This window comes from Medicago sativa, chromosome 5, assembly GCF_051527215.1.
Source record: "Medicago sativa cultivar Bolivia chromosome 5, Bolivia_mono, whole genome shotgun sequence".
Taxonomy (NCBI): domain Eukaryota; kingdom Viridiplantae; phylum Streptophyta; class Magnoliopsida; order Fabales; family Fabaceae; genus Medicago; species Medicago sativa.
In genome coordinates, this window is record NC_140753.1 from 13,939,862 (window position 1) to 13,964,545 (window position 24,684).

The 24,684-nt window shown below is 37.0% G+C and overlaps 2 protein-coding genes across 2 annotated transcripts; one reads left to right on the forward strand and one right to left on the reverse strand.

Moving 5' to 3' along the window:
- Positions 1-7,274: 7,274 nt before the first annotated feature.
- LOC146920292 (uncharacterized) lies at positions 7,275-10,051 on the forward strand. Its single transcript, XM_085710720.1, has one exon. The coding sequence runs from the start codon at positions 7,395-7,397 to the stop codon at positions 10,011-10,013; it is 2,619 nt and encodes an 872-aa protein (XP_085566846.1). The 5' UTR covers positions 7,275-7,394; the 3' UTR covers positions 10,014-10,051.
- Positions 10,052-16,609: 6,558 nt separating this feature from the next.
- LOC146920293 (uncharacterized) lies at positions 16,610-18,148 on the reverse strand. The gene has a single exon (XM_085711128.1). It carries the CDS (start codon positions 18,146-18,148, stop codon positions 16,610-16,612), a length of 1,539 nt encoding a protein of 512 aa, XP_085567254.1.
- Between the last annotated feature and the right edge of the window lie 6,536 nt (positions 18,149-24,684).

Below are 24,684 nucleotides of genomic sequence, written 5' to 3' on the forward strand. Positions count from 1 at the left end.
CTAAATAATTTTAAAGATAATAAACCAATATGATTAAAGAATTAATGGACTTTGATTATTTCCTTGGTATTTAACTTGTGCTCTTGAGTGTTTTACTAAGACAGGAACAAGGCTTAAATCATACCAAGAATCAAGAAATCAAAGGACATTTGAATTCAAGATCTAACACTGAGATCAGAAAGTTAGATCAGAATGTTGCTCAGAGATCAGAATGTTCGCACAAGAGATCAGAAGGTTGCTTCTACACAAGCCCAGAATCTCAAGAACATGGATCAAGGTCATGCAAGACACATGTGACATAAATAAATGTCAAGAGAAGTACTTTTGCATGGATCAATCAAGCAATAAAGGCATATACAAGGATTATGTCAAAAAGGATACTTTATGTTCATTTAAGACTATGAACATTAAAGTCCTAGGAATATTCCACAAGGGAATATCATCCTAGATGTTATATTTACTGCTCTTCATTGTGTTTCACTATTAGGATTTGATTACATCAAATGGTAGTCTTACAAATCATCCTAAGTGAAACAAATGGAACATTCTGATGATCAGAATGTTCAGCTCAGCACAGGCCTACTTTATGAACAGTACAGTAGGTGAAAAGCAAAAGCAAAAGCAAAGCAAATCTATCTTGCTCAATCAGAGATAGACACGTATGAGAGTTGGTACAGAACAAGGACCACACAATCTCTCAAAGCCTGTGTATGAAGATGCAGAATCCCACTATATCCTCCTGCACCAAGTTCCAAGGCAGATCTGGCAACTGAACTTTCTGAAGTATGAAGATAAGTCCATACTTTGGTTATTGCCCAGAAATTCATATGAAAAGCATATGACACGCCCAGAACTTCATATGTTCATTCATATATGATGAACCCAGATGAAGAACATGATGAACCCAGATGAAGATCATCATGAACGCAACAACATTCTGAAGTTCATCAGAGATCAGAATGTTTGCCCAGAATTTCAAGTAAAAGCTTGTGGGACCCAGGACACATGGCATAACACCATTGGACACCCCACAACGGCTATTTGAGCCCAAGGACTCTATAAATACAGTTCAAAGGCTCAGCATTACTTGCACCATTGCAAAGCATACAAGAAAACAACTTTGATTTTGTTTGAAGCTCTTGCAAACTGAAATTGATCAATCTCTAAGGCTTTCATTACTTAGTGCAAATCAATACTCTTTGTTATCTCTAAGATAACTCCTCTCTCTTCTTCCTCCTCTGTTTGATTCACAAACATTCAACTTCCATACAAATTGTAACTAAGTCTCATCTAGCTTTAGGGGTACTAAAGTGTTAGTTTGAGCAAAGGTTGTAAAAGTCTAAGTGGGTAACTTAGCAAGAAGGTGCAAGCCTGCTGAGGCTTAGAGAATACAGGATTGTAATTGTTCAGGTGAACAAAGATTGTAAGGTGCAGGACTTGAGAGGTTATCTCAAGCATCATAGTGGAAACTCTCACAAGATTGTGAGGAGAGGACTAGCCCACATTGGGTGAACCTCTATAAATCTCTGTGTGTTCTTTCTTTCTTCCTTATACTCTTTAATTTCAGTATACACAACACACACCAACACATTTACTTTATTAATCAGTTTCTGTGTATGAACTTCAGAACGTTCTGAGTTCAGAAAGTTAACTTAACCATTCCAAGTAAACTACTTGAGAATAACCTTTAAGTTTCAGGATAATTTTTAAAGGGTCACAATTCAAACCCCCCCCCCCCCCCTTTCTTGTGACTATTTTATCTACTTCAATTGGTATCAAGAGCCCGGTTCTAAGGGTTTGAACACTTTAACAAGTGTTAGAGAAAAGATTCAGGAAGCATGTCTAAAGTCAAGTACATAGCTGAAGGAGGATCATCAAACAGACCACCACTTTTTGATGGCTCAAACTATTACTTCTGGAAAGGCAAAATGGAACTCTTCCTCAGATCTCAAGACAATGATATGTGGCAAGTCATCACAGATGGAGATTTTGTCCCAACAACCAAAGAAGGAGCTGTCAAAGAAAAGAGTTCATGGTCAACAGATGAAAAGGCTCAGGTATTGTTAAACTCTAAAGCTAGACTCTTTTTATCATGTGCACTAACCATGGAAGAAAGTGAAAGAGTTGATGAATGTAAGAATGCTAAAGAGGTATGGGATACTCTGAAAATACATCATGAGGGTACATCTCATGTCAAAGAAACTAGAATTGACATAGGTGTCAGAAAGTTTGAAGTCTTTGAAATGAGTGAAAATGAAACCATTGATGAGATGTATGCTAGATTTACTACAATAGTAAATGAAATGAGATCTCTTGGAAAGGCATATTCTACTCATGATAGAATCAGAAAAATATTAAGATGTCTTCCAAGTGTGTGGAGACCTATGGTCACTGCAATCACTCAGGCCAAAGATTTGAAATCTATGAACCTGGAAGATCTCATTGGATCACTGAGAGCTCATGAAGTGGTACTTCAAGGAGACAAACCAGTGAAGAAGGTTAAAACACTTGCTTTAAAAGCATCTCAGCAAACCCCATCAGTTGCTGATGATGAGGTACAAGAACCACAAGAATTAGATGAAGTTCATGAAGAAGAAGCTGAAGATGAACTTGCACTAATCTCCAAAAGAATTCAAAGAATGATGTTGAGAAGAAATCAGATCAGAAAGAAGTTTCCAAACACCAACAATAGCACCAGACCTGAAGCTGACAAAAGCCAAGTCACTTGTTATGGCTGCAACAAAACTGGACACTACAAGAGTGAATGCCCTGACATCAAGAAGGTGCAAAGGAAACCTCCCTTCAAGAAGAAGGCAATGATCACTTGGGATGACTTAGAAGAGTCAGAACCTCAAGAAGATGAAGAAGCCAACATGGGATTGATGGCTCAGTCAGATGATGAAGAAGAGGTAATTGTCTATAAAACTGATTCTTTTTATAAAGATCTTGAAAGTAAAATAGATAGTCTCTTATATGACTCAAACTTCTTAACTAATAGATGTCATTCTTTAATCAAGGAACTTTCTGAAATAAAAGCAGAAAAAGAAACACTTCAAAACAAATATGATGAATCTAGAAAAACCATACAGATTTTGCAAGATTCCCATTTTGAAATGTCAGAAAAACAAAAAGAGTTAAACAAGAAACAAAAAGGCATTATTTCTATACCTTCTGAGATGAAAAAGGAAAACACACTTTTGAAAAAGGAAGTTGAAACTTTGAAAAATGATCTTACAGGTTTTATAAAATCTACAAAAACATTTCAAAATATCTTAGGATCTCAAAATGAAAGTGCAAAAAAATCTGGCTTAGGCTTTAAGGATCCACACAAAATCATTGAAAGTTTTGTACCTAAAACTAAACCAAGAACTAAATGTTATTTTTGTGATAGGTATGGACATGATGAAAAAATATGCCATGTCAAGAAAAAACTTATCAAAGAAAATAAAATTAATCTTAGTTCAGAACGTTCTCATCTCAATAGATCAGAAAGTTCACAAAAGGCTGAGAAAGCTAAGAAGTCATGCTCCTACTGTAACAAATCTGATCACACAAGACAGAATGTTACAATAAGGAAGGATCTCTTAGAAGAACTAACCCTCAAGGACCCAACATTACATGGGTACCTAAAATTTTTATCTTGTCAAATGTAGGTCCTGCCTCAGGGTGCTAGAACAAAGTCATGGTACTTGGATAGTGGTTGTTCTAGGCACATGACAGGTGACAGGAACTGTTTTCTGACCTTTGAAAAGAAGGATGGAGGACTGGTGACATTTGGAAACAATGACAAAGGTAAGATCAGAGGTAAAGGTACTATAGGTAAACCTAACTCTGCTAAGATAGAAAATGTTCAGTATGTAGAAGGTTTAAAACACAATCTACTTAGCATAAGTCAATTGTGTGATAGTGGATTTGAAGTGATCTTTAAACCTAACATATGTGAAATAAGACAAACCTCCTCTAACAAACTGTTTTTCACTGGATCAAGAAGAAAGAACTTGTATGTCTTAGAACTAAATGATATGCCTGCAGAATCCTGTTTCATGTCCCTTGAAAAGGACAAATGGATTTGGCACAAAAGGGCTGGTCATATAAGCATGAAAACCATTGCTAAACTTTCTCAACTTGATCTAGTTAGAGGTTTGCCTAAGATTAGCTTTGACAAGGATAAGATCTGTGAAGCATGTGTCAAAGGTAAACAAGTGAAAAGTAGTTTTAAAACCATTGAGTTTGTTTCAACTCAGAAACCTTTAGAACTTCTTCACATTGATCTATTTGGTCCAGTTCAAACTGCTAGTCTAACAGGCAAAAGATATGGGTTTGTTATTGTTGATGATTTTTCCAGATTTACATGGGTGCTGTTTTTAAAACACAAAGATGAATCTTTTGAAGCATTTCAACACTTTTGTAAAAGAGTTCAAAATGAAAAAGGTTCTAATATCATTACAGTAAGGAGTGATCATGGAGGAGAATTTGAAAATGCATCTTTCAAAACATTCTTTGATGAAAATGGTATTAAACATAATTTTTCTTGTGCAAGAACTCCACAACAAAATGGAGTTGTTGAAAGAAAAAATAGGACTTTACAAGAAATGGCTAGAACAATGTTAAATGAATCAAATGTTGAAGATTATTTTTGGGCAGAAGCCATTAACACATCTTGCTACATTTTGAATAGAGTTTCAATAAGAAAAGTTCTTAATAAAACTCCATATGAACTCTGGAAAAACATTAAACCTAGCATATCTTATTTTCACATATTTGGCTGTTATTGCTACATTCTGAACAATAAAGAAAAATTGGGTAAGTTTGATCCTAAATCAGATAAAGCTATCTTTTTAGGATACTCTACAACTTCTAAAGGTTATAGAGTGTACAATCTAAAAACCCAGACAGTTGAAATTAGTATGCATGTCATATTTGATGAATATGATGAACATTCTCAACCAAAAGAAAGTGAAGACACAGAAGTGCCAACACTTCAGAATGTTCCCAGTCAGAACATTGACACTTCAGTTGAGAAAGAAGATGATCAGAATGTTCAGGATCAAACCTTCCAAACTCCACCAAGAAGTTGGAGAATGGTAGGAGACCATCCTGTAGATCAAATCATTGGAAGCACAACTGATGGTGTAAGAACCAGATTGTCCTTTCAAGATACCAACATGGCAATGATCTCTCAAATGGAACCCAAGTCAATCAATGAAGCTATTATTGATGATTCCTGGATTGAGGCCATGAAGGAGGAACTTTCTCAGTTTGAAAGGAACAAAGTTTGGAACCTGGTTCCAAATAATCAAGAGAAAACCATCATTGGAACAAGATGGGTTTTCAGAAACAAGCTTGATGAAAATGGTAAGGTTGTCAGAAACAAAGCAAGGTTAGTTGCTCAAGGTTACAACCAACAAGAAGGTATTGACTATGATGAGACCTTTGCACCAGTGGCAAGGTTAGAAGCCATCAGAATTCTCCTTGCATATGCTGCACATAAAAGCATTAAACTTTTTCAAATGGATGTTAAAAGTGCATTTTTAAATGGTTTTCTAAATGAGGAAGTTTATGTAAGTCAACCTCCTGGTTTCATAAGTAAAGAAAAACCAGATCATGTTTTCAAACTCACTAAAGCACTCTATGGTCTTAAACAAGCTCCTAGAGCTTGGTATGACAGACTTAGCACATTTTTAATTGAAAATGGTTTTTCAAGAGGAAAAATTGATACCACACTTTTTAGAAAAACACATGACTCTGACTTACTTATTGTTCAAGTTTATGTGGATGATATTATTTTTGGTGCCACCAAAATGAAAATGTGTGAAGAATTTTCCAACCTTATGCAAAGTGAATTTGAGATGAGCATGATGGGTGAACTTGGTTTCTTCCTTGGTTTACAAATCAAACAACATCCAAATGGAATTTTCATAAGTCAAGAAAAATATGTCAAAGACATTCTTAAGAAATATAAAATGAATGAGGCAAAAATCATGGTCACCCCTATGCATCCATCTTCAAGTTTAGATAAGGATGAGAGTGGAAAATCTATTTCTGAAAAAGAATATAGAGGCATGATAGGCTCATTATTATATTTGACTGCTAGCAGACCTGACATTATGTTTGCAGTAGGTTTATGTGCTAGATTTCAAACTTGTGCAAAAGAATCCCATTTAACTGCAGTTAAAAGGATTTTTAGATATCTAGTAGGTACTACTGATCTTGGCCTTTGGTATAGAAAAGGTTCTAGTTTTGATCTTGTAGCATATTGTGATGCTGACTATGCTGGAGACAAAGTTGAGAGGAAGAGTACAAGTGGATCATGTCAATTCTTGGGACAAGCATTGATTGGATGGTCTTGCAGAAAGCAAAACACCATTGCTCTCTCCACAACTGAAGCTGAGTATGTATCTGCAGCTAGTTGTTGCTCTCAAATTTTATGGGTAAGAAATCAGTTGGAAGATTACTCATTAAGGTACACAAGTGTTCCTATTTTTTGTGATAATACAAGTGCAATTAATCTTTCTAAGAATCCTATTCAGCATTCTAGGTCTAAACATATTGAAATAAAGCATCATTTCATTAGAGACCATGTTCAGAAAAAGAATATTGCATTAAGCTTTGTTGATACTGAAAATCAACTAGCTGACATTTTCACAAAACCCCTTGTTGAGGATAGATTCAATTTTCTTAAAGAAAAATTGTCAATCATGAAAAATCCCAATAAAGATTGATTACAGATCACTAAGGGCCTTAGACTAAACCCCTTGATGTCATCTGATGCAAATCAGATAGATCTATCATAATCAGAACATTCATCATAATGTTCCTGAGTTCAGAATGTTCCTAAGCTCAGAATGTTCTTGAGTTCAGAATGTTCATCAGGTCAGAATGTTCATATGATCAGAATGTTCATCCTAACATTCATTCAATCAACATTCACAAGTTTTTTCATCTGAGTTTCATCCTTTCAGGATGTCCACAAAACTCAGTTATATTCAAAACTTGATTTCTGGGTCAACTATCTCATGCGTAAGATTCTGTGTTGACTTTCTCCAAAAATCCTTCTATAATCTCAAGCATTTAATGTTTGGTTATAAGAAGATGAGTTTAAGGTTTAACCACCATGTAAAACCTGAACTATCAAATCAACCAATCCCTTCCATTTCCCATAAACAGCTACTTTTTTTCTCTCTCTCCTCTGACCGTTACTTTTCTGCAGTTTCATCTTTTCCAATGCAAAACTGCCATCATTTCCTTTCTCTCTTTCTTTTCCTTCTGCACGTTTGGTCTATATAATCAGTAACCACCTCTGATTATTTCACAACTATCTCAATCCAAAACTTCTTTCTTCTCACTCTCAAAACTCACAAACCCTCTGTTTCTCTCTCTCGCTTACGAAGAAAATGGCAAGAACAAAAACCACTTCAAAACTCTCTGATAATGAAGTTCCACAAGTGGAACGTTCTCAATCACCACCACCAAACGCTGCTGCTGGTCAATCCTCTGATCAACAACCACTAAGTGAAACCCCTGTTCACACTGTTCTTCCAGATGTGGTCTATCCTGCTTTTGATCCACCCAAATCCTCAAAATCAAAAGCCTCTAAGAAACCCATCACCAAACCCAGACCTATTCCTACTAGAAGATCATCTAGGATGAAGCATTCATCAAAGGAACCTAAGGTCTCACATGTGAATCTTGTCTCTGACGAAGAGAAGAAGACAGAATCAAGTGATGATGAAAGAGAAGAAGATTCTGAAGAGGATCCAGAAGAAGAAATGGAAATTCCTGAAAAGGAAGAAAAATTGGAAGAAGACTCTGAGCAAACTCTCTCTGAAATAGTGAAATCCATGAGAGTACACTCAAAGAAAGGAAAGAAAGTTGCCACTCCCTCTCCATCAAAAGGAAGTTCATCATCTCAGGAAGATGATGATGAGAATGATGAGGAAGAGTCTGAAGAAAAGACTCCTGAAGAAGAGGAGAAAATTTCTCCTAAAAAACATGGCAAAGGAAAAGACATTGCTAGAGTTGCTGCTGTTCTAAAAGCTCAGAGAGCAGAGAAGATTGCCCTCAGACCAATGAGCAGAACTAAGTGTTTTGAGTTTGATAGCTTAAAGACAAAAGGTTGGGATCTGAAGAAATTCACAGATCCACAAGGCTGGACTAACTTTGTGTCTCTACAAGAGCACACCTATGAAGGTTTGGTTAGAGAGTTCTACATTAACTTGATTGTGAAGCAGAACAAAAGGGAAAATGAGAACTTTCTCATCTCTTCTGTAAAAGGAGTACAGATCACTATCACTCAGGATTTCCTCTCTGAAGCCTTGAAAATTCCAAATAAAGGTAACAAACTATTTTCTTGTTCTTGGTTTGATGACCTCAGAGTTAGCAAAACTCAACTCATAGCCAATTACACCAAAGAAAATCTCACCTTTAACTCCACAAATCTAGTAGATGTCCCAAAAATCCTTCACAACATGATTAGGCACACTCTAATACCAAAATGTGGATCTTTTGATGTTGTCTCTGACATGGACCTATGCATCATCCACCATCTCATAAGCAAAACCAAAATTAACCTTTGCTTTCTCATCATTCAACACATGATTGACTCATGTTTGGCAATGAAACAAACTGTGGCTGGATTGCCCTATGCAATGCACCTTACACCTATATTTCAGAAGGCAAAAGTGCCACTTGAGGGAGAACCACGCAAGCTTGACTTCATGAAGTTCACATCAAAGACTTTAGGTCAACTACGCATCACCACCTCAAATATGCCTTCCTTCACAACCTCAGGCACTTCTGGATCTTCTAAAAGGACTTCTAATCAGAATGTTCAGAAAACCAGGAAGAAAAGAAAGGTAGAAGATATCAGAGATGAATCTCCTAAGAATGCAGAAGTCAGACCTCCCTCTCCACCAGCTTTGGAGTTGTTTTCTCAAGTTTCTCAACTTGCAAAGGAGATTGTTCAAGAAGGAAGCTCTCAGTTCAAGGCCTTGATTGGTGAATCAATGATTGAAGATGATGCTCAGAAGGATGATGATGCATCTCTTCAAAGGGAAGCTGAGAATGTTAAGCAAGCAACTGAGATTCATGAAGGTATATCTCAGATGGCTGGTAAGGAAAACTCTGTTGATCCAAATCAAAGAGTTGAAGAAAATACTGAGAAGATAGCTCAGAATGTTGATGAAGATACTCAGGAAGTGGCAGAAATTTTAGCTTCAAACATGTCCATGGAGAAAGATATTCAAGTTGAACAAATGGAGTTCACAACTGGATTTGATCTCAACATTGAAGATGTCAACACTGACTTCAACAATGATGTGTTCCAAGATGGTCAGGACACCACTCAACATGTTCAGGAACCAGCTGCAGGTCAGAATGTTGAAATCTCTGAAGCTCAGAATGTTGAAATTCCTGCTGAAGATGTTCCAGTCAGTCAGAATGTTCAAGTCTCTGCTGGTTTGAATGCATCAAATGAGCCTCTTCTTGCTCAAGTTAGCCAGCTGTCAGCAGATCCAGTGCCTATGGCCTCAGGATCTTTGCCCTCTGTTGAGGTACAGCTCATGGCTCAAACTGGTCAGAATGTTAACCTCTCATCCTCCACAATGGGATCTGTTGCTGGTACAAGCAACTTTTTGGTTTCTAACCTTCCAACTCCAGACACCATTCCCTCATACACTCCACCACCACCACCAATGAAAACTACCACCACAAGCAAGCTTCCTAATATGGCTGCTCTTTTTGACTCCCTCAATACCTTTGTGTCTGCCAACAAAGAGAAGGCTGAAGCTTCTGATGCTGTTCCACCTGCTGCACCTGCCAAGCCTTCAAGGGCTGAGAAGTTAGCCTCAAGGGCACTCAGGGTCTCCACCAAGACACACAAAATTGTCTGTGCTTTGGCTGATTGGACTGTCAAAGTCCATGCTCCTGGTCTGGCCATTGATCCACCAGTTTTTGATGATCCATCTGTGTTTGAGTCTGAACCATCCTCTGATTCTGGGGATTCTACTCCCTGAATCTTTCTGTATTGTCCTCCCTATCCTTTTTGCAGATGACTAAAGGGGGAGAAGCTTTAGGATTTAATTTAAGTCTTAAGTTTTTCTTAGTTTTAGGCCCTAAGTAGGTCTAGTGATCACTAGTTATTGGAGTTAGAAACTTCACTTTTTGCCTGATCACATGCTTTGAATTTCTTTTTGTTTTTGAACCATATATTCATGTAATTGTACTTCATGCTTTACATTAATGAATGATATTGAGTTTGGTTCAAATCTGCATATTTTTTATTTTATGCAATGAATTATGAAATTGAGGGGGAGTGTCGCGTCATTTTTTGGAGATCAAGGCTATTTGTTTAGCTTTTGACTCACTTTTTATTTCACGACTTTGAAAAAATTTATTTAAATTGGGGGGTCCGGGGGTTGGTTATATTTAGGGAAGGTATTAGCACCCTAAATATTCGTAGTACTCTACGAGAACCTTTTGGTTTTATTTAGCATTTTGTGCTATAAACTTGCTTGCTTTTTTTTAAAAAAAAAATGAAACTTTGAAATGATTAAAAAGAAAGACCTAATTATCTACATTTTATTGATTTGGAAGGACGAGTGTCCTCTGCCTACGTACCCGTGAGGGATCAAAACCTCGTAGTTCGGGGTTAAGAAAATGACGTTTGATTTGTTGTGGTGTTTTTTATTAATTTTGGAAAAAGGTTTTAAAATAAAAGCCAAGTGGCAAATGAGTATTTGTTTGTATTTTTTATATTGAAAGAAAGATGACTCGAAGTATGATTAAAATTGATTGAAAGTTTGATGAAGAAAGAAAATAAAAAGAACGCTCACTTGATTGAGAAATCAAGGTTTATTATGAAAATATTTTTTTGTGATTTTTTGGTTATTTGAATGTTTTTGTTATTTTTGGATATTAATTAAAAACTAAAAAAAACTAACGTAGCAATAAAATAAAAGCGTGAGAATTTTGTAGTGACTTTGGATCACCACAAAATCTCCTAACCTAATCTATTTTTTTTGCATTTTTTGATATATAAAGCAGTAAAAGAAATGAAAGACACACACACACAGACACACACACACACTATTTCATTTATATTGTACATTTGACCTAATTACATTCTAATGACGAAAAAGTAAACATGCATAAACAAATAAGAAAAATGCAGAATAATAAATCTAATCTAATAAAAATGCATGAGAAAAGAAAAATAAAATGCTAGAGAAAATAAAAATGCATGAAGAAGAAATTAGGAAAAAAGAAATGCAAAGGGGCCACCAATTCTCTTTATGATGACATCTTTTAACTTTGGAGAGTAGCTGCGGCCTTGCAATTGGAATGGAATGGAATAAAACAGCCACGGCAAACACCTGATTAATGATGGAAACTTTAAATAAAAAGATTAAGTGCTGCAACAATACAAGAATTAGCAGTAGCAACATGAATCGAATCGCATAGCAGGAATAGCAACCACAAAACAGCAAATGGTTCTTAATTGGAATAAGGAGGCACAGCCATCAAGAAAACAATTGGGAATCTAATACGTAGCAGCAACATGAGGAATTTAAATGAAAGTGAATGAATTGAAATCTAATGCATGAACAAGAGTTTGAAACAATTAAAAATTGAAGGAAGCACCAATTCTAAGCCGCAGCAAATAATAGAAACATGGTACATCAGTAACAATAAACAAATGAAATTTAAATAGATGGATGCAACAATAAAGAAACTGATTTGAATTAAATAGCGTGTAGCAGCATGATGATTCACAATTGGAAAACAATAATCATAAAAAATGGTAGCGGTGGAAAAATAAGGGCAACTAGAATTTGAAATTATATAAAAACTATAGCAGCAAGCAAAAGAAAATTGTTTGGATTGGAATTGAAAATCGTAAGTGTTGGATTTGAAATACGGCTATAGCATAACAGGTATATGTCAAACCGCACAACAATTCAGCCGAAAGAAAAAGGAATAAAGGTTTTTTGGAACATTTGTGTGTGTTGTGCGCAGGTTATGATTTTGCAATTGGCTCCCCCCCTTTGTTTCTGATTCTGCTATGTTCTTAAAGCCAAACCATTTTTCAGAACAAGAAACAAGTTTAATGAAAAATAAAAGGACTTAATGGCTCATCATTACTGGAAACACGTTTTGGCTAAAAGAAGAAAGAAAAGGCTGACTTGAGCCAAACCATTTTTCAGAACAAGAAACAAGTTTGATGAAAAATAAAAGGACTTAATGGCTCATCATTACTGGAAACACGTTTTGGCTAAGAGAAGAAAGAAAAGGCTGACTTGAGATGCTGTGATTGTGGCACTAGAATTGAAAGAAAAATTCGGACCTCACAAACTTGTTTTGGACTCATTGATGATAAAATAAAATAAAAAAAAGGAAGGAAAAAAAAAAACTAAAGTAGAACGAAAAGTAGAAATGCATAATAATAAAAGATGGAAATTAACTTAAAATAAAAACTAAAAATAAAAAGACTAAAAAACCTAAAAATAAAATAAAATGAAACGGAGGCCCGAAACCGGAACAAAAATGAGGTATGCCAAAATTTTCACTGAAAAGACAGAGAATATTTTGGGTCAGAGGACATGTGTCAGTGGGACCTTAGATCAAAAATTGGGGTATGACAGATGCCCCTATTTAAGTTTCTTCGTCCGGAGATTTAAAGATGAAATCTTTGATTTGACAGGACGAAGAGACTTAAATACAGAAGTACACCAATTTTGGACCTAAGATGTTGTGAAATGCTCATGATGCAAATATGAATGCAGGATGACAAAGACGACTTGACTGAGATGAGAAACACACAAAGGGATACCCAAATTCGTTGAAGAAAAGGGATCCGACTCCGCTAGTGGGAATGTAGTTTCACTGGGGAAAATGATTGTCTACTACCGTATTGGTTTGGGACGATAGCTTAATGAAGACAACACTTTTAGCGACATCTCTAGAACAGCTATGCTGGGAATGACACCTCTGAAATTGAAATTGAAATTAACCAGTGACATCACTAGAACAGCTAACGCTGGGGATGACACCTCTGAAATTGAAATTGAAATTGACCGGTGACATCACTAGAACAGCTAACGCTGGGGATGACACCTCTGAAATTGAAATTAAAATTGATTAGTGACATCACTGGAACAGCTAACGCTGGGGATGACACTTTTGAAATTGAAATTGGAATAGAAATTGATTAGTGACATCACTAGAACAGCTAACGCTGGGGATGACACTTCCAAGGAGATAAAATGTGATTCCAAACTGAAACATGACGAAAGGTAAACTCAAGCGGTCCGTTGTTTAGGACTGGCAGCTTGAAACAAGATAAAAAGGAAACTCAAGCGGTCCGTTGTTTAGGACTGGCAGCTTAAAACGAGGTGAAAAGTAAATTCAAGCGGTCCGTTGTTTAGGACTAGCAGCTCGGAACAAGATGAAAAGGTATCTCAAGCGGTCCGTTGTTTAGGACTGGCAGCTTGAAACAAGATGAAAGGTAACTCAAGCGGTCCGTTGTTTAGGACTAGCAGCCTGAAATAAGACAAAATGAAACTCAAGCGGTCCTGTGTTTAGGACTAGCAGCCTGAAATATGACAAAAAGGAAACTCAAGCGGTCCGTTGTTTAGGACTAGCAGCCTGAAATAAGACAAAATGAAACTCAAGCGGTCCGTTGTTTAGGACTGGCAGCTTGAAACAAGATAAAGGTGGACTCAAGTTGTCCGTTGTTTTGGACTTGCCACTTGAAACAAGATAAAGGTAAACTCAAGCTGTCCGTTGTTTAGGACTTGCCACTTGAAACAAGATAAAGGTAGACTCAAGTTGTCCGTTGTTTAGGACTTGCCACTTGAAACAAGATAAAGGTAGACTCAAGCTGTCCGTTGTTTAGGACTTGCCACTTGAAACAAGATAAAGGTAGACTCAAGCTGTCCGTTGTTTAGGACTTGCCACTTGAAACAAGATAAAGGTTAACTCAAGCTGTCCGTTGTTTAGGACTTGCCACTTGAAACAAGATAAAGGTGGACTCAAGCTGTCCGTTGTTTAGGACTTGCCACTTGAAACAAGATAAAGGTGGACTCAAGTTGTCCGTTGTTTTGGACTTGCCACTTGGAACGAGATAAAGGTAGACTCAAGCTGTCCGTTGTTTAGGACTTGCCACTTGACACTGACGGGTGACATCTCTTGACCAGACACACTGGGGATGACACTCTTGATGATAATAAGATGATTGCCAACTGCTCGTTTGTAGAACTCGCCGTTTGGCACAATGATAAGTAAGGACCGAACCGAAGGGGTGTGGCCAAATAAAACTCTGGGTGACTGATGCAACCATGTATGAATTGATATTATGCATATGTTGTGTATGAATATGTGAAAGTATTAAGGTATGAATGTATGAATGTGTGAATATGTGATTGTGCAACTTGCATGACTGTATAAACTGTATATGACAGGTGACTTGATGAAACGAGACAAGATAGGTAAGATGGGAGGTGGACTGACATCGCAGTACAAACACTCGGCAAACTTCCTTGGAGATGATGTTATTGTGAACAAATCAAGCCGTTGACGGTGTAAAACCCGGCACAAGGTTGCAATTGATGAATAGCAACCGATGAATCTCTGGGAGAAAGCCCATTGTTTAACCAACAGCCCGGAAGAAGTTGCCATTTGTATATCAGCGCGGAATGCTTTTCCCTTGTCATGCTTCGACAGTCATTTTTGTATTTTTCTTTGAAAATCCCTAACTTTTGCCTGGACCGCCCTTTCGGGTTTTCAGTCCATCGGGAGTATATTCCTTTTTTGTGCCCCTAATTTTTGCCTGGACCGCCCTTTCGGGTTTTCAGTCCACCGGGACGCTCTCTATTGCCTAAGCCGCCTTTTCAGGTTTTACGACTTAGCGAGCATTGATTTTTTTGTATCATTTTTTGTATATATTTTTTTGACTGTGAAAGCATCTTGCTTGAAGCAGAGGTCCCCTCCATTGTGCTTAGACATGTTTCTCTTCCGAAATGTAGCCGTTCTCGAGGCGGATGCTGATGTACGCTTCGACTACTCACAAGTTCAAAGAGAGTGCGTTTGTTGTTCACACTTTTCAAAAGATGTGAAAAAAGGTTTTTGTATTTTGAAAATTTTTGCTTCAAGTATTGCCATCAAAAATAGAAGAAATTTTGCAAATAGAATAAACGGGAGTTCCAAATAATTGGGCACAGGCTCAAATTTGATGAATTGAATGGGGACCTGCCAATGGCATGGCTCCACGGATCTTTGAAAAATTTGAAAAATGGTAAATATATTGGAAGGTACATTGAACACAATAACCGTTATACTCCCTGACAACTTTGAATGCCCCTGTTCCGAGTCTTTGATCTGCAGATGCTTCGAATTGGAGGTCTTCTGATAGCTGGATGCCCCAAGTGGATTGTGCTTGACTTGATGCAGTTACTTTGTCTTTTGATCCTTAACTTTTGCATAGATCGCCCTTTTCGGGTTTTCAATCTATCAGGATAATCATCTCTTTTTTTTTTTGTCTCTAATTTTTGCCTGGACCACCCTTTCGGGTTTTCAATCCACCGAGACGCTCATTTTTGCCTAAGCCGCTTTTTAAGATTTGCGACTTACCGAGCTCTTTTGTTTTGACAGAGTATTTCTTGACTGCACCGGCATTCATAGGACGTGTGAGTTTGTCACTATCCATAGTTGTAAAAGTCATTGCACGCGAGCCTTCATAGTTAGGCGTCCACTTGCCCCTGGAGTCTGGTTGGAAATTAGTACAAAGTTCCCTTCTTGAAATTCATGGGGACGAACCTTTTTGTTAGAAGCTTGTTTCAAACCTCTTTTGATATATTTGTACAAGGTCGTCATGCGTTTAAATTTGATCAAGCTTGGACTTTATCAGAACTCCTATTGACGGGACTTCGATCTTCACGGGAAGCACGACCTCCATGTTGCATATTGGGGAAGGAGGGGGGTTGCCCCTGTTGAAGTGTGTGCTGAAGCATGATACCCAAGTAAGGTAACGATAACATCTCATGCCAGTCTTTGTAAGTGAATGCCATCTTCTGGACAATCTTCTTGATTTTTGACAGCTTCGATGGCTAAGATGCCCCAGTATGTGAGAGATTTCATCAGGAGTCACTTCATTCTCTTCTTCAACTTCGGACACAGGGAACTCAAAGTTGGAAGAGAGTACAAGGTTATAGTGTTCAATGGGTTTATTAATGCATGATTTGATTATTGATTTTGACAAGTAAGTACAAGTTATGATTATGCAGATATTTGAGAATGAAATTTATTTTTTGGTTTTTTGTATTACCATTTTTCCAGAATAAGCAAAAAGTAACAACAAAGTCGGGATCAAAACGACCGTTTTATTAATGATGACAATACTTAAAGCAGAAGCCCTACACAAGTTCACAGTCGTCTCGGGCAGAACGAAAGGATATTTTTTTGAAAAACGAAAATCAATAAACACCACATTATTTGAACAAAGGAAATAGCAGAAGGAACAAAAACAACGACACTAAAAGCGGCAAATCACTCCATACGTCACTAAAACTATGCACCACCACTTCAGAATGAGGTCCTGTGGTTCTGTATCATATTAGCTTTGCACATTTTGATTCAAGTCTGTGAAGGATAGGACCTTGGCTTCGATTAGATCTTGAACTGCATTTCTCAAGGCATAACAGCGCTCAACATCGTGACCCGGCGCCCCTTGATGGAAGTCACATGAGAGGTCGGCTCTAAAACCTGCTGGCAATTTTCTAGGCATCGGAGGAGGCGGCCTGGTCTGGACATAATTCCCTTCGAGCAAAGATGGGAGCAACTCAGCATACTTCATGGGAATCGGATCAAATCGTGTCCTTGGAGCCTGTTGTCGAGGTTGTTGCTGTTGATACGGTTGTTGATCGGCATTGGGAGCGGGTATAATAGCGGCCACATGTTGATAGGCCGAATATTTTCGCTGAGGCCGCCCTTTCACCATACTAACCTCCTGCTCTTTCTTTTTCAAACTACTAGCGGGGACACTTTCTTTGTCTAATCGTCCTTCTCGGACTCCTTCTTCCAGCTGTACACCTATAGTAACCATCTCAGCAAAGTCCTTGGGCGTACTTCCGACCATATTCACGTAATAGAAGTGATTGAGTGTTTTTAAGAAAAGTTTGGTCATCTCCTTCCTTTCCACACGTGGGTTGACTTGGGCAGCGATATTTCTCCACCGCTGAGCATATTCCCTGAATGTTTCTTTGTCTCCCTGAGTCATAGCCTGAAGATCACTGCGGTCTGGGGCCATATCCACATTGTAACTGTATTGTTCCACAAAAGCATCACACAGATCTTGGAAAGTTCGGATCTTTGTTTTGTCTAAATTCATGTACCATTTTGAGGCAGAACTAGCCAAACTCTCTTGAAAGAAATAGATAAGGACCGGATCATCCTTGGCATAGGCATACATCTTTCTCACATACATTGTTAGATGTTCCTCAGGACAGGAGTTCCCTTTATACTTCTCGAAATCTGGGACCTTGAACTTGTGGGGTATCTGGACATTCGGCACAAGACAAAGATCATAAGCAGTTTTTCGAAACACTTTCTTCCCATGGAGAGCTCTCACTTCTCGTTGCATCTCATCATACTTCTCTTGTAGGTCAACAACCTTGTCATAGGCCCCCACACTGCCTGAATGGTAGATGGGTTCCTCTTCTTGTGGGATAGTATGAACGACAGGTGCTGAGTAAGTTACGGCAGCTGGAGGAGCTCTCACAAAAGGTGGAGGAACATGAGCTGCATATTGATGGGTAGGCATCTGAGCTTCACAAGCAATGGGACGGAGTACTTCGCCAGCAGTAAGAGACGGGAACCAAGGCACGGAACATTGCGGTGTAGAGTACTTCGGAGTATCGACATAGAACGTCCATTCGGGGCCAGTAGAAACAGTTTCGGCTTGACTCCTGATAGGAGGAGGATGTGCTTGTGCCTGAGCAACCGTCAGTGTTTTCATCAATTCAGTCATTTCGCCCATCTTAGTCTGCATGACTGCCATTTCCTCCCGAAGCACTTGGTTTTCCTGTTCGAGATGTTCCTCCTTTTCATTACGATTGCTCGAGTGTTGTAAATGTGAGTTGGACGAGGATGCCATGACTCTTTTGAGATGGGTTGACCCCTTTTTGGAAAAGAAAAATTTGTGAGACTCGGAATTGAGACTATGAAATGCACATGATGCATGATGCTTATGCAAAAATAGACACATTTTTTGTTGAAGGGCTTGTCAAAGTGATTGTAAACATTGTAAGGAACATTGTCTCATTTGATAATTTGAAATATTAAAAACAGTAGCAAAGCCAGAGACAAGTCCCCGACAAAGCTAAGGTCCAGTTTAAGACTTTTGAAATTGTATTCCTTGGTGTCCCTCTTTATAAGGTCCACTCCTCTGATGTTTACAAGACGACTTATCTAAGTCCTCCGATATTTTGATGTGAAAAAGTTTTTTTTATGAATGAATGCATGTATGCATGGTTATGCTAACACAAAAATATGGTGAGGTTAAGGTCATGATGATGGAGTCAAAGGTAACAACGCCATTTGATAAGGACTATGGTTTTCATTTGCACATGTAACAAGGGTTCTATCAAGGTTCCCAAAGTTTTCAACCACGTCCGAATATTTGTTAGGTGACGAGAGTACTCTCGTTCCAACAATATTCATCGGTTAGTCTCGTTTGGGTGTAGTATCGCGTGACGACCAATACGAGAGTACTCTCGACTAGCCACCGCACTACGTCCTAAAAAGCCAAGATGGGTTAAAGGTGACTAAAGGTTCTCAACTTCGACGGTCACTTGAAAGTAACATGCCATACGCGAGTACTCACGTCGACAAACGTATACCTCCAAGATCCCTCCATTGAGTGGGTTATCACATGTACCAATACCGAAGAGTACTCTTGGCAAGGATACTATGATTATACCCGATCCTATCTCAAGTTCCCTCAAGCCCGGGTATAGAGCTTATCTCACCGCTCACGTTTAAGAAAGGAGGAAGAAGAAGGAAGAACAAATATATACACGAATTTCCATCTTTTATTTTTGATTGGATTTTTTTTAAGCAAGTTTATAGCACAAAATTTAAATTAAACCAAGTTAGGCTTAACCCTCTTAAGGTATCCCCAGTGAAGTCGCCATTTCTGTCGCGTCATTTTTTGGAGATCAAGGCTATTTGTTTAGCTTTTGACTCACTTTTTATTTCACGACTTTGAAAAAATTTATTTAAATTGGGGGGTCCGGGGGTTGGTTATATTTAGGGAAGGTATTAGCACCCTAAATATTCGTAGTACTCTACGAGAACCTTTTGGTTTTATTTAGCATTTTGTGCTATAAACTTGCTTGCTTTTTTTTAAAAAAAAAAATGAAACTTTGAAATGATTAAAAAGAAAGACCTAATTATCTACATTTTATTGATTTGGAAGGACGAGTGTCCTCTGCCTACGTACCCGTGAGGGATCAAAACCTCGTAGTTCGGGGTTAAGAAAATGACGTTTGATTTGTTGTGGTGTTTTTTATTAATTTTGGAAAAAGGTTTTAAAATAAAAGCCAAGTGGCAAATGAGTATTTGTTTGTATTTTTTATATTGAAAGAAAGATGACTCGAAGTATGATTAAAATTGATTGAAAGTTTGATGAAGAAAGAAAATAAAAAGAACGCTCACTTGATTGAGAAATCAAGGTTTATTATGAAAATATTTTTTTGTGATTTTTTGGTTATTTGAATGTTTTTGTTATTTTTGGATATTAATTAAAAACTAAAAAAAACTAACGTAGCAATAAAATAAAAGCGTGAGAATTTTGTAGTGACTTTGGATCACCACAAAATCTCCTAACCTAATCTATTTTTTTTGCATTTTTTGATATATAAAGCAGTAAAAGAAATGAAAGACACACACACACAGACACACACACACACTATTTCATTTATATTGTACATTTGACCTAATTACATTCTAATGACGAAAAAGTAAACATGCATAAACAAATAAGAAAAATGCAGAATAATAAATCTAATCTAATAAAAATGCATGAGAAAAGAAAAATAAAATGCTAGAGAAAATAAAAATGCATGAAGAAGAAATTAGGAAAAAAGAAATGCAAAGGGGCCACCAATTCTCTTTATGATGACATCTTTTAACTTTGGAGAGTAGCTGCGGCCTTGCAATTGGAATGGAATGGAATAAAACAGCCACGGCAAACACCTGATTAATGATGGAAACTTTAAATAAAAAGATTAAGTGCTGCAACAATACAAGAATTAGCAGTAGCAACATGAATCGAATCGCATAGCAGGAATAGCAACCACAAAACAGCAAATGGTTCTTAATTGGAATAAGGAGGCACAGCCATCAAGAAAACAATTGGGAATCTAATACGTAGCAGCAACATGAGGAATTTAAATGAAAGTGAATGAATTGAAATCTAATGCATGAACAAGAGTTTGAAACAATTAAAAATTGAAGGAAGCACCAATTCTAAGCCGCAGCAAATAATAGAAACATGGTACATCAGTAACAATAAACAAATGAAATTTAAATAGATGGATGCAACAATAAAGAAACTGATTTGAATTAAATAGCGTGTAGCAGCATGATGATTCACAATTGGAAAACAATAATCATAAAAAATGGTAGCGGTGGAAAAATAAGGGCAACTAGAATTTGAAATTATATAAAAACTATAGCAGCAAGCAAAAGAAAATTGTTTGGATTGGAATTGAAAATCGTAAGTGTTGGATTTGAAATACGGCTATAGCATAACAGGTATATGTCAAACCGCACAACAATTCAGCCGAAAGAAAAAGGAATAAAGGTTTTTTGGAACATTTGTGTGTGTTGTGCGCAGGTTATGATTTTGCAATTGGCTCCCCCCCTTTGTTTCTGATTCTGCTATGTTCTTAAAGCCAAACCATTTTTCAGAACAAAAAACAAGTTTAATGAAAAATAAAAGGACTTAATGGCTCATCATTACTGGAAACACGTTTTGGCTAAAAGAAGAAAGAAAAGGCTGACTTGAGCCAAACCATTTTTCAGAACAAGAAACAAGTTTGATGAAAAATAAAAGGACTTAATGGCTCATCATTACTGGAAACACGTTTTGGCTAAGAGAAGAAAGAAAAGGCTGACTTGAGATGCTGTGATTGTGGCACTAGAATTGAAAGAAAAATTCGGACCTCACAAACTTGTTTTGGACTCATTGATGATAAAATAAAATAAAAAAAAGGAAGGAAAAAAAAAAAACTAAAGTAGAACGAAAAGTAGAAATGCATAATAATAAAAGATGGAAATTAACTTAAAATAAAAACTAAAAATAAAAAGACTAAAAAACCTAAAAATAAAATAAAATGAAACGGAGGCCCGAAACCGGAACAAAAATGAGGTATGCCAAAATTTTCACTGAAAAGACAGAGAATATTTTGGGTCAGAGGACATGTGTCAGTGGGACCTTAGATCAAAAATTGGGGTATGACAGGGAGCTTTTTAAAGTTCTTAAAAACTCTGCATAATGGATTATAAAAATGAGGGGGAGCATTAAAATAAATTTTCAAGCTCTGTTGTTCTTCATATATATAATCAAAATCCTTAATCCTAAATCATAGGTTTATCATCTTCAAAAAGGGGGAGATTGTTGAGGCAAAATCCCTAAATAATTTTAAAGATAATAAACCAATATGATTAAAGAATTAATGGACTTTGATTATTTCCTTGGTATTTAACTTGTGCTCTTGAGTGTTTTACTAAGACAGGAACAAGGCTTAAATCATACCAAGAATCAAGAAATCAAAGGACATTTGAATTCAAGATCTAACACTGAGATCAGAAAGTTAGATCAGAATGTTGCTCAGAGATCAGAATGTTCGCACAAGAGATCAGAAGGTTGCTTCTACACAAGCCCAGAATCTCAAGAACATGGATCAAGGTCATGCAAGACACATGTGACATAAATAAATGTCAAGAGAAGTACTTTTGCATGGATCAATCAAGCAATAAAGGCATATACAAGGATTATGTCAAAAAGGATACTTTATGTTCATTTAAGACTATGAACATTAAAGTCCTAGGAATATTCCACAAGGGAATATCATCCTAGATGTTATATTTACTGCTCTTCATTGTGTTTCACTATTAGGATTTGATTACATCAAATGGTAGTCTTACAAATCATCCTAAGTGAAACAAATGGAACATTCTGATGATCAGAATGTTCAGCTCAGCACAGGCCTACTTTATGAACAGTACAGTAGGTGAAAAGCAAAAGCAAAAGCAAAGCAAATCTATCTTGCTCAATCAGAGATAGACACGTATGAGAGTTGGTACAGAACAAGGACCACACAATCTCTCAAAGCCTGTGTATGAAGATGCAGAATCCCACTATATCCTCCTGCACCAAGTTCCAAGGCAGATCTGGCAACTGAACTTTCTGAAGTATGAAGCAAAGTCCATACTTTGGTTATTGCCCAGAAATTCATATGAAAAGCATATGACACGCCCAGAACTTCATATGTTCATTCATATATGATGAACCCAGATGAAGAACATGATGAACCCAGATGAAGATCATCATGAACGCAACAACATTTTGAAGTTCATCAGAGATCAGAATGTTTGCCCAGAATTTCAAGTAAAAGCTTGTGGGACCCAGGACACATGGCATAACACCATTGGACACCCCACAACGGCTATTTGAGCCCAAGGACTCTATAAATACAGTTCAAAGGCTCAGCATTACTTGCACCATTGCAAAGCATACAAGAAAACAACTTTGATTTTGTTTGAAGCTCTTGCAAACTGAAATTGATCAATCTCTAAGGCTTTCATTACTTAGTGCAAATCAATACTCTTTGTTATCTCTAAGATAACTCCTCTCTCTTCTTCCTCCTCTGTTTGATTCACAAACATTCAACTTCCATACAAATTGTAACTAAGTCTCATCTAGCTTTAGGGGTACTAAAGTGTTAGTTTGAGCAAAGGTTGTAAAAGTCTAAGTGGGTAACTTAGCAAGAAGGTGCAAGCCTGCTGAGGCTTAGAGAATACAGGATTGTAATTGTTCAGGTGAACAAAGATTGTAAGGTGCAGGACTTGAGAGGTTATCTCAAGCATCATAGTGGAAACTCTCACAAGATTGTGAGGAGAGGACTAGCCCACATTGGGTGAACCTCTATAAATCTCTGTGTGTTCTTTCTTTCTTCCTTATACTCTTTAATTTCAGTATACACAACACACACCAACACATTTACTTTATTAATCAGTTTCTGTGTATGAACTTCAGAACGTTCTGAGTTCAGAAAGTTAACTTAACCATTCCAAGTAAACTACTTGAGAATAACCTTTAAGTTTCAGGATAATTTTTAAAGGGTCGCAATTCAAACCCCCCCCCCCCCTTTCTTGTGACTATTTTATCTACTTCAAGAGTTTCACGACATCAGCAATGTCGGGTCTAATACATTCAATGACATACCTAAGTACTGTCAATAATGCTCACATATTCTGTTTTTCTAACTCCATCTCAAGTGTTCTAACACTTGGATCATAATATATGATTGCAAGTTTACGGTCAAATAGTTACATTTCCTTAAGATCTTCTCAACTTTGTGAGATTTATCAAAAAGGTTCTCTTTTATGATCTAGTAATCTTGAAACCAAGAATTACTTCAACTTTGTCTAGGTCTTTCTTATCAATGTTGTTGATAAACAATGATTTCACATAATTCATAACATGAATCTTTAAATCAAATATGAGCAAGTCGTCTTTATAGAGACATATGATCGTGCAAATATTCTGTCACTTTCATTCACTTTGTACTCATTCGATAGCATTAGAATGCTAATTTTTTCATGCCATTCCTCAGGAGTTTATTTTAGACCATACAAAGAATTATCTAACTTACATACCTTGTTTTCTTGTCCATGAATCACAAAATTTTTCAGGTTGTTTTAATAGATTTCTTCTTCTAGTTCACCATAAAAAGAGGCAACTTTCACATCCATTTGGAGTACTATCGAGTTATGAACGGCGGCTAAAGGGACTAGTACTCTTATGGATATGATTTTCGTGACTGGTGAATGAATGTCGAAGAAGTCTATATTTTTCTCTTTGTCTAAAACCTTTGACTACAAGGAGAACCTTGTATTCATCAACCGTACCATCAGGTTTTAGTTCCTTTTTTCCAAAATCCAAATACAACCGATTGGTTTTGCAACTATGAGACAAGTCAACCAAGTGTCATGTTTTGTTAGACTCTAGAAGATTCATTTCATCGTTTATTGCTTTTTGCCATAATTCAGCATCCAATGAGGATATAACTTCTTTAAGGCTTAATGAATCTTCTTCCAATGTATAAACCAAGTTCATACTCTTTAGCATTTTTAGCTTTCTTACCTCCTTGAGGTTCTATAACATCTCGTATGATGTTTTCATAACTATTTCTAATTACATGAATGTGATTAGATATAGTGCCCCCACTAGTTCTTAATTTTTAGAAGGGAATTTATTTTGCCCCCACTAATGTCGTGCTCCCATTAGAGCCCCCACTAGTGCCCCCACTATTCTTTAGTTAAAGGGGTAAACATTTACATAAAAATATTTTCGTTATTTGTAACATACCCAGTGAATACATATTCATAGGCTCTACTAGT

Bases quoted from the DNA above. Each gene is read 5' to 3' on its own strand.
- LOC146920292 (XM_085710720.1), top strand. From the start codon at position 7,395: ATGGCAAGAACAAAAACCACTTCAAAACTCTCTGATAATGAAGTTCCA.
- LOC146920293 (XM_085711128.1), bottom strand. From the start codon at position 18,148: ATGGCATCCTCGTCCAACTCACATTTACAACACTCGAGCAATCGTAAT.